Below are 9,444 nucleotides of genomic sequence, written 5' to 3' on the forward strand. Positions count from 1 at the left end.
CCTAAAGCAGCAGGGCGGCCGGGAGAAGGGACCCCTGTGCCAGGCGCTGTACAAACAGCATGGGGGCAGCCCCTGCCCCCGCAGGCTTGCACCCGGAATAGCCAAGTCAGCAGAGCAAGGGGGTGGGTGTCCTACATGCTAGCAGCTGTGACCTCCGTCCCACCCCAGCTCATTACAGACCCCAATGGGCCGCAGGGTGCTCAGAGCTACTGCAAGGAAGGCCCTGGAAGTAGCTAGATGTGGAGGTGGACAGATATGCTCCTGCTTGGCCACGATGGGGCGACCACAAGTGGCAAAATCCATAGACTAAATTGGCCAGTTCCCTTGGCCAGGCACACAGCAAAAGCAGCCGGAAGGAAACAAGTGCTCTTTGGGGGCTGAGTGTTGCCAGAGAGCTCAAACCAGGGAGTCCGGGTAGCCCCGCAGAAGGGATGCAGTTAACCACCCTTATGGACCCACTAAGCAGTCACCTCTCACCTTTTTGTTCCCCTCCCTCCATGGACCAAGCACCCACACATACTGTGATTTTCCACCCCCTAGAACCATAGGCCCTCTCAGAGGTGATGGCCAGTGGCCCATATACATAAAGGCAGGAAGAAACGTTAGGAGTGGGGAATGGGAGATCACAGGAGGCTGGGACCTGCCCCCATTAGTCATCTAACAGTTCTAACCCATGGTGACTGTAATATTACCCAAGCTGCCCAGCTGGTACCTTCCAGGACCATATTTAGGGTGCACTGCCCATCCCAATTCTTATGGGTCAGTCCTGTATCCTGCACTTTAAACAGGATTTTCCACCACCACCCCACCTATCCCAAGAGTTGTAATAATTTCTGGCTTGCCTAGGAGGAGAGAAAACCTAGAGCTTATGTGATTTTCATGCACTGTAGAGAACTAAATGCTGTTGTATTCCCAGACGCTAGGGGAAAACCGCAGGTGGGGATGGGGGAACCCATTGTTAACTCAGTGCTGGGATGGTCTCCTACCTCCTAGTATTCTCCGAGAAGAGAGGTGGAGAAGCAAAGGGAAGGAAGGGATCAGTCCTGCAAGAATTAAGTGTGACAAAGTTGAGACTTTTTCTTTAAAATATATGTACATATATATTTGTAAAAGTACATTACCAAAGGAAACTGTGAGATACCGCAAAACACAACAGACAGAAAGCTGCATTTATTTTACTGGGTTTTCTCACGTACAATCCCAGGATCAAATTCAGACTTGATGAATGCAGACTTGATCAACCCACTGAAGTTAGTTAAGTCGTGCTTGCTTACACCAACTATAAATTTGGCCCCACGTCTTTAAATAACTTATCAGCAACATGTTAAAAAAATAGTCCTACCCCAAACCTCACTATGTCAATGTCAGAGATTCTTAGTGGGAGGAGTTTATCAGAACTCATTTGAAGGCAAAGTTGGTCCCAAAGGTAGAGAATTATTGCATTGCATACGTAGAAAACGTCAGAACAACCCTGTGTATCCAAACCTCATTCATTGGAAACTCATCTCAGTCATGGCCTCTGCTGTGTGAATCAGTTGCAATTCAGTGCATACACTCCATTTCTCTGGCTATGCTTTGAATGGCTCCAAACCATTCTGGATACAGACAAGATTCTTGTAACTGAAATCCAGTCTTTAAAAAGAAGGAAGAGCCGTGAACTCCTTGCTCTCTAGAGTCTGCAGGGTCCTTTGAAAGTGCGAGAGGGGATTTATGAAACCTGAGATTAGTTGAATGAAGCAGAATCATTTGGGAAGGCTAGAAGGGGAATGCTAGATAGAGGATCATTAGATGCTTATCTCCTTAGATTGTGGCAGGATCCTAGAACTCCACGAGCTGGAGTTTGTGTCTTCCTATGGAAAGTTTCTGGTAGTTGGAGAGGAAAGAGCAAGTTCACTGGTACTTTTGGGAAGGCATAGGCAATGAGGTGCCAATAAGGAGACGAGGGAAGCAGTGGGAAGAGTGGGATTCCCTATTTCAAGGGAGAGATTGGAAAGCACAGAGGCGCACATGCAGGGAGTGTTGGGAAGAGAGATAAGGGAAGCACATGGAGGAGAAGGGAACACTTTCAAGGCTGGAGATGTGTGAACTACCTTCCCAGGAAACATAGTCTCATGGATCATCCTGGTCCATCTTCACAAGGTCCCACCTGAGGTGCTAGATAGATTTTTGACGGATGTGGTGTGCTGGACTCTGGAGGAGCACCAGTCCCACTTCCCTCCTCCTCCCTGGATCCTTGGCAGGCAGGCAGAACTGATGCCTTCAAAGCTTCCAGTGAGTCTCAGTCATTTTCTGGGGACTGGACCGTTGGCTGGGGTATGGCTGAAGAGCCTGGCCCTCCTGTATATGATGGCTCCTCCGGCTCTTCTATCTCTGGGGTGCAGTCTGCAGTGGTTTCTGTACTGTCGCTATGTGCAGGAGGTTGGCCCGCTGCAGAGCCCTCATCCCTCATGGTGTCTGGAGGCAACTTGGGGGTCAGTGGGGGTTTTGGGGACAGCGGAGCACCTCGACTCTGGCGTCTGGCAGGCTGGGGTGGAAGCGGAGGTGGGACAGCGGGAGCTCGCATAGACCCACTCACCGTTCGGCGAGGGAAGACTTTGGGGATGGCAGTGCTCTCAGGCACAGGTGGGTTTTGAGGTGTGGGAGTTTGGGTTCGAGGCTGCACCTGTGGTGGGGGCACCACGGGTCGGACTGGGGCAGCTCGCTTCACTGCAAAGCAAACAGGGAAACAAAACTCCTTTTACCAGCTTGTTTTCCATCCATACGGTCCCTACATGGCAGGCCTGCAGCCTGACTCCTGGCTCTCCCATCCTGTACTCCCATGCCCAAGTCCCATGGCACAGTTCCTCCCCTTCCAGCCAGTCTGAACTGAACAAGGCAGGATCCAGCTCTCCATGATGTATTCGTACAATGCCCAGCCCAATGGGGTCCTAATCCCTGACAGGGACCCCACAAATAATTAGGGGACTGCCCGTAGCAGCTTTGGCCAGAGGCACCAGTGCAGAATGCCAAGACCTTCTCCACAGCCAGGGGAGGAGCTTGCTGCCTCCACAGAAGGGGCAGGATGGGTAAATTGAGAGGCTTATAGTCATTAATGCCCCACAATGGTGTTCTGTTTGCACCAGTTGGGCCACAAGTCAAACTGCATTAGGGACGTCTGTGGAATGACAGAGGCTAGTCCTATGGCAGGAGAGAAGCCCAACAGCCAGAGCTCACCTGCCCCAGCTCGATAAATGCTCCCAGTTCCATATTGAGTGTTATATCCCAATATGCCCAGCCAGGACCAGCTCAAGTCCCCGGGCCAGTGCCCCTTTCCCCACATCTCTGCGTCATAGCCTTGCTTAGAGACAGTCCCCGACATTATCACCTGCAGGGCCGGCTCCAGCTTTTTTGCACCCACAAGCGGTGAAAAAAAGAAAAAAAAGAAAAACCCGATTGAGCTGCTGTTGAATTGCTGCCGAAGACCAGGACATGCTGCCCCAATAACGGACGGAGTGCCGCCCCTTTCTATTGGCCGCCCCAGGCACCTGCTTCCTTCGCTGGTGCCTGGAGCCGGCCCTGATCACCTGCCAGCATCCCTTTCACTCCCAGAACAAGCAGGGCTGGTGCGGGGAAGCCAACCTTGGAACAGGGCGAGATGGGGGCCAGCACTGGTGGTGCCACTCAGGCAGGACCCTGATACCAACGTACCCCAGTGTGGGCCTCGCCCAGCTGAGGCATACCCCTCAGCAGACTGAGCTGCAGCTCCATTGGCAGCATGTCGGTGCCTGGGCCATGCACCGGAAGCGAGACAGACCGTACGCACTGAGGTGTGTCAGCCTGCCAGACTTACTTTTGCGTGTGGTGTCATCAGCCGAGGGGCCCACAGCCACAGGAGAAGTTCTGGTCGCCTTTGGGGAGACTGGTCCAGAGGACGTCTCGGGGTCTCTCCTGCTGTGGGGAAAGGGCAAGTCAGGTCTCTGTAATCACATCTGCCGGAAACCTGAACTATGGGCCTCAAATACATGTGTCTGCCAGAGAGACATCATGTGAATGCGGCCGGCACATGGGGTGACACACCTAGCATCTGATCATGCTGTTAGCTGCCTGGGGTTGGATGAGTCGTACAGAGCGGGAGGTGGGATGGGGTGAGCAGTTACTGGTGCAGGGTGACCGTGCTAAAGACACACGTCACTGGGGAAGCAGATGGAGCTCTCCTCTTGTGACACGGGTGGCAAGGGGTTCCCCTCTCAGACACCCAGGTAGGATATAGCTAGGAGACAATGGTGTGGGATGCAGAGGCAGCTATACAACTAACATAGGTCAGCAGTGCAGCTTATCCAGGACACTGAGGGAGGGGGACAGAGAGAAAAGGAGAAGATACTGAACATCACTATCGTAGGACCTACTTATATGACCTCCTTTACCATAGCATTTAAGTGCCTTTGTAATCATCAATGTACTGAGCCTCACTGCACCCCTATGAGATAGGGCGCTACCATTATCCCCATTTTGCAGGCAGATTAAGTGAGGTGCCCATGGTCATACAGGGAGTCTATGGCACAACCAAGAATTGAACCCACGTTTCCTGAATCCCAGGCTAGAACACTAACGCTGGACCATCTTTCCTCTTGCCCTGCCTCAAGAGGAAGCACATATCGGGGCACTGTGAAGCATTCTCTCTTCTGGTGGGGGGCTGTGCGTGCCAAACCTCCAAGTAAGGGAGGAAGATTCAGTTAGTATCTAGAGTCGCCTACAGAAGATGCCACTGGCTATGATGTGGGGACCCCGTCTCTCTGCAGCGGGCAGGGGACAGACAGAACAGCACAGCCTCACTCACTGCCAGACACTTACGCTTCTCCAGGTGTTAGAGAGGGAGCGCTGGCAGGAAGGGGCTGAGACGAGGGCTCTTCCACTGAAGGGGCTTCACTGGGTTTGATCTCCGGGGGGGGAGTGAACATGCCGGAAACATTGAAGTCTATCTCTTTAAAAAATAAAGAAATAAAGTGAATTAATGCAGCACAGAAGCACCCTCCTTGGTGTCTGCACAGACACTCCCCAGACCCAAAGCAAAGCCATCCCATGCAGAGTGCTAGGGGCCTGATCCAAAGGTTACTGGGAGAATCCTATTGACTCCAATGGGCTTTGGATTGTGTCCTGGGAGAGCGCAGCCAACACAGACCATCCTGCAGAACCCACTCACCTACCCACAGGGACCCCTCACTCTCTTCTTCTCGAATTACTCATGGGAGAATTCTGCGACACTGCGCACATGCAGAATTCATGTCCCCCGCAGAAAATACATTTTGCCAGGGAGGCACTGCAATTACACCTTTTGCCCACCAGTGGCTGCTGTGACACCAGAAGAGAGGGCAGCTGGCTCAGAGCTGGAGCAGCCAGCTATGGAGAGGGAGTGGGCAGTGGCTGCCTTCCTCACAGTGCCCTGCCTGTGGGGCCAGGTGAGGAAGCACAGGATATGGGGGGGAAGGCACAGGAGGACGGACAGTGAGGGGCACATGGGGCTGCTGGGAGGGTCACATAGATTGGGGGTTCAGAAGGGCTAGTGTGGGGACAGAAGGGGACTGGGGCACAGGAGCTAGTAGGGTGACAGCATTGAGCTGGAATGGGATTGGGGGTGCTGGGACAGATGGGGACAGCTGGTAGAGGGGTGCAGGGCCACATGGGGATGGGGAAGGCGGGGTGGCTGACAGGTGTTTTGAAACAAATTACGGAAATAATTGAAACGTGTGATTACATTGTGTTATTTTGACAAATAAGATATGCAGAATTTTAAAATATTGTGCGCAGAATTTTTAATTTTTTGGCGCAGAATCCCCCAGGAGTATCGAGTGTATTGGCCTCAAGTCTGGGAGCAGGCAGTGCCCCCATCACCATACACTGAGCTTCCAGAGAACAGCTACCCCCTTATCCTCCCGCAGCCTGGAGACAGACAGTGCCCTTCAGTATAGACTCTCCAGACCCTGCACAACATCATTCCCCAAGAGCACCCAAGCCCCCCAAGAGCATGCACAGCAGGTCCTGGGGGCTGGTGCCTTGAGTGCGGAGTGGGTGAGAGAAGGACGCCACCCTCCAGAAGACAGGTCACTACCAATGTCACTATGTTAGCTCAGCTTGGAGCCCCTGGGCAGCCTTTTGTCACTATATGAGGCTACCAAGGGTTTCTCCTGGTTCTCACCTGTCCAATTCTGAAACCAGGACCCCAAATTTCCCAGTGAGCCTGAAGAGAGGGCTGGGTGGGGAGCCCAGCTGTACTGCCTCGGAGATCTCCCACTTGCCCGGCTTTAAACCATTCTTCATGTTCGGCACTGCAGCCGCCAGCCTACCAGCGAGGGCAGGGGAGGAGAAGGGAACTGCCCTGGACAGGACACCCCTTCATGTCAGCGTGGCTCACTCCTTTGGCTTTGTACCCTTCTCATCTCGGACTCTGAGCACACCGGGCCTGATTCTGAACAGCACTCTCTCCCACCTGTTCGACACTGGCATCACAGCACTGGCCCCACTGGACTTGCCCTAAGAGAAGCCAGGATCTAGACCAGCATTGCCTTACCTCCAGGGAAGAGAGCGTCGGCATTCTGTATCAGGGCCTCCACGATGCCCACCACCTGGATGGAGGACACGGAGGCCATGTCTAGCTGCAACGGGTCTCTGAGGGACAGAGAGAGAGGAGCCGTTAGGATGGAGCTAGAAATGGACAGTTAATGAGCTGTTGCTTCTCCTCTGGCAACAGCACTTGCGACTGTCTGTCTGCTGAACATGGGGCCTGTTTGGAGGGGAATCATGGAAGGCAGCAGGATGATCCCATTTTATTGCTAGTCAAAAACTCATGGGGTGCTATTAGCACCAGGGGTTCGCAGCAGAAAGCACAGCTGAGGGATGCAGCTCTGAGGTGGGGGCTACGTGGCGCTGTGTGCAATGAGCACACTGCCTCTTTCACCTTGAAAAACCAAGATTCAAGCCCTGTCGTAGGTCACATGTGCCACGAGCGTGCTGGGTCTCAGCCACTCCCCAATAGACATTTGTCCCCCTTGCACAAACCCCCTGTGGATTGACAGAGCTATGTGCTGGGGGACGAGGCTTGGCAGAGGGGTGCAGGTCAGCAGGGAGTTGAATCGGTAGAGCTGAGGGAGAGAGGGCTGATCAGCGGGGGGTGTTTGCAGGTCAGGACAGGTGAAGAGGCTGAGGTGTGGGATGGGGGCAGGACAATGAAAGACCAGGAGTGAGGTACATTAGTACAGCTGGCTGGTGGGGGCAGGACTGGAACAGAAAGAAGTGCATCCAGTGAGGATTGCGGTGCATTTGCAGAGCTGGGACAGGGGCCTAGGACTGGAACAGCGGGGTGTGGGCGAGATCAGGAGTGTGGTACATTAGTGGAGTGTAGGATGGGAATAGCAGCAGGTGCTGCCAGTCAGTACTGAGCTCTGTGGACCATTGGTATTAAAAAAAATCCCTTTCTTTAAAAGTTCTCAAACTGCCCTTGATGGTTAATAAATCCCAGCCAGGGCTGGTGCTGCTTCCCGGCCACAGCACTTGTTTTGTGGGGAGGCTGGTAGAGGAAACATTCAGAGGTGGTGGTGGATGTAGTAAGTGAAGGCCCTGATAAAGGCTCAGTATGAGGCCTGAGGCCTGAACTAAAGTAATCGTCAAGACTTTGCTAACATAAAGCAAAGTTAAGCTGTGAGCAAGAGGCAGGCCCTGCTCACAGAAGCTGGCAAGGAAAGGGCTGATGTTGCATAAATGTATATTCACCTAGCATAGTTAAAGTATAAACATGGTACCAAGACACACTATACCGGAACATTTCACAGATAACATGGAACAGGCCGACCCATCCCAATGACAGGGGCAAAAGGGTAAAATGATGGATAGAGTTGTTTTGATCGAACCAACATGTACAAGGTGCGAGGCGGCACCTTACTATGTAGGGAGTTTATACCTTACTACGTGAAGGGGTTGCACCTCAATACGTCAGGAGTGATGTGTAACTTGTTTGTACCCGTGTATAAAAATGTATCCCTGGGGTGGTGTCTTTGTCCGGCCACGGGGGCAGTGGAAAGTCCCGCCACTGAGCCGGGTCCTTGCCAAAAGGCACTTTCTCGTAGTATGCCCTGAGTTAGGCTCAGAAACCTATAGGGAACTGCAATTGTGTCCGAGGTCGCAATAAACCTACTCAACGTGATTTTGCATCTTACTAGACTCTGTGGTTATTGGGGGTTCTCGTCGGGTTTGCTGTGTCAGCTATCTGCGCAGAGCTGGGGCAGCACACAGAGGGAACACACGCATGCAGCCGAGTGATATCAACAGGAGAAAGCAGAAGCACCACACCGGTAGCATCTCACAACAGTGGAGAGGTTCTGCCCTGGATCACCCCCTGGGGAGTCCCATGCATTACCCTGTGCTCTGCTGTGACCACAGCAGGTTGGGGCCCAGGACGATGGCGATGTTGCTAGGGGTCATTTTATTCACTTCCTGATGTTCAGCCAGCTTAGCTAAAAACCGGATCAAATACCTGTTGCAAAAGGCAGGGGGTTAGTAAATATCAGGGGAATGCCGCCCCTCCTGGCCGTAGGAATCAGTGCTCTGCATCGCCACACGGGGAGACTGGGATTCCCAACTGGGTCTCTCTCTCTCTCTCCCTCAGAACAAGTGGGGCTGCCAAAAGCGTGGAGACCAGGCCCTGGTCTCAGTGTGAGTGCCGTGCAAGCAGTAGCGTAGCTAGTGGGGTGCAGGGGAAGCAGCCGCTTCCCCTCAGCATGTTTTTAAAAAGCGGCGTGCCGGCCGGCGCTGACCTCCTGCAGGCAAGGGGGGGGCAGCACGGCTGGAGGAGCCATGGGGAGGGGGCGGCACGACTGGAGGAGCGAGGGGGGTCGCAGCAGGTCGGCCCGCAGCGTGGCCGGCAGTCAATGAGGGGGCGGCGGGGGCGGCCGGAGGAGGCAGAGCGAGGGGGGGGGGGCGCAGCATGGCGGCCCGCACAGCGTGGCCAGCAACCGCGGCCGGAGGAGGGAGGGGGGGCGCAGCAGGGCGGCCTGGGCCCCGCAGCCGCGGCCGGGGGAGCGAGGGAGGACGCAGCAGGGCGGCCCGGGCCCCGCAGCTGTGGCCAGGGGAGTGAGGGGGGGCGCAGCAGGGCAGTCCGGGCCCCACAGCCGCGGCCGGGGGAGCGAGGGGGGGCGCAGCAGGGCGGCCCGCAGCCAATGGGCCGGGGCGGTGGGCACGGCCAGAGGAGACAGAGCGGGGGGGGGCGCAGCGCGGCAAGCGGGGGGGCCAAGGGGGGGCGCCTTTTTTATGTTTGCTTCCCCTGCTCTTGGATCCTGGCTACGCCACTGCGTGCAAGAGAGCAGGGTTCCACTCCCGGAGTTGGCAGGGGGCACGGCAAAGGCTGCGCCCATTGTCTGAGGGGCTGGCATTGTGCACTATAACACACCAAACTTCAGCTTAGGATTCCCCCACCCC

General features: G+C 54.7%; 1 protein-coding gene across 1 annotated transcript in view; it reads right to left on the reverse strand.

The window, feature by feature from the left end:
- Positions 1-9,444, reverse strand: part of SH3BP1 (SH3 domain binding protein 1) — a 30,175-nt gene that overhangs the window by 3,640 nt on the left and 17,091 nt on the right. The window contains exons 14-18 of the mRNA XM_029912799.1: positions 8,387-8,503; positions 6,545-6,642; positions 4,831-4,960; positions 3,830-3,930; positions 2,281-2,706 (exon numbers count right to left, since the gene is read on the reverse strand). Coding sequence (XP_029768659.1) covers positions 2,281-2,706; positions 3,830-3,930; positions 4,831-4,960; positions 6,545-6,642; positions 8,387-8,503 — 872 coding nt within the window. The remainder of the gene's footprint in view (positions 1-2,280; positions 2,707-3,829; positions 3,931-4,830; positions 4,961-6,544; positions 6,643-8,386; positions 8,504-9,444) is intronic.

The sequence above is a fragment of the Terrapene carolina genome, unplaced genomic scaffold (genome assembly GCF_002925995.2).
Source record: "Terrapene carolina triunguis isolate 2854851 unplaced genomic scaffold, T_m_triunguis-2.0 Scaffold247, whole genome shotgun sequence".
NCBI classification, from domain to species: domain Eukaryota; kingdom Metazoa; phylum Chordata; order Testudines; family Emydidae; genus Terrapene; species Terrapene triunguis.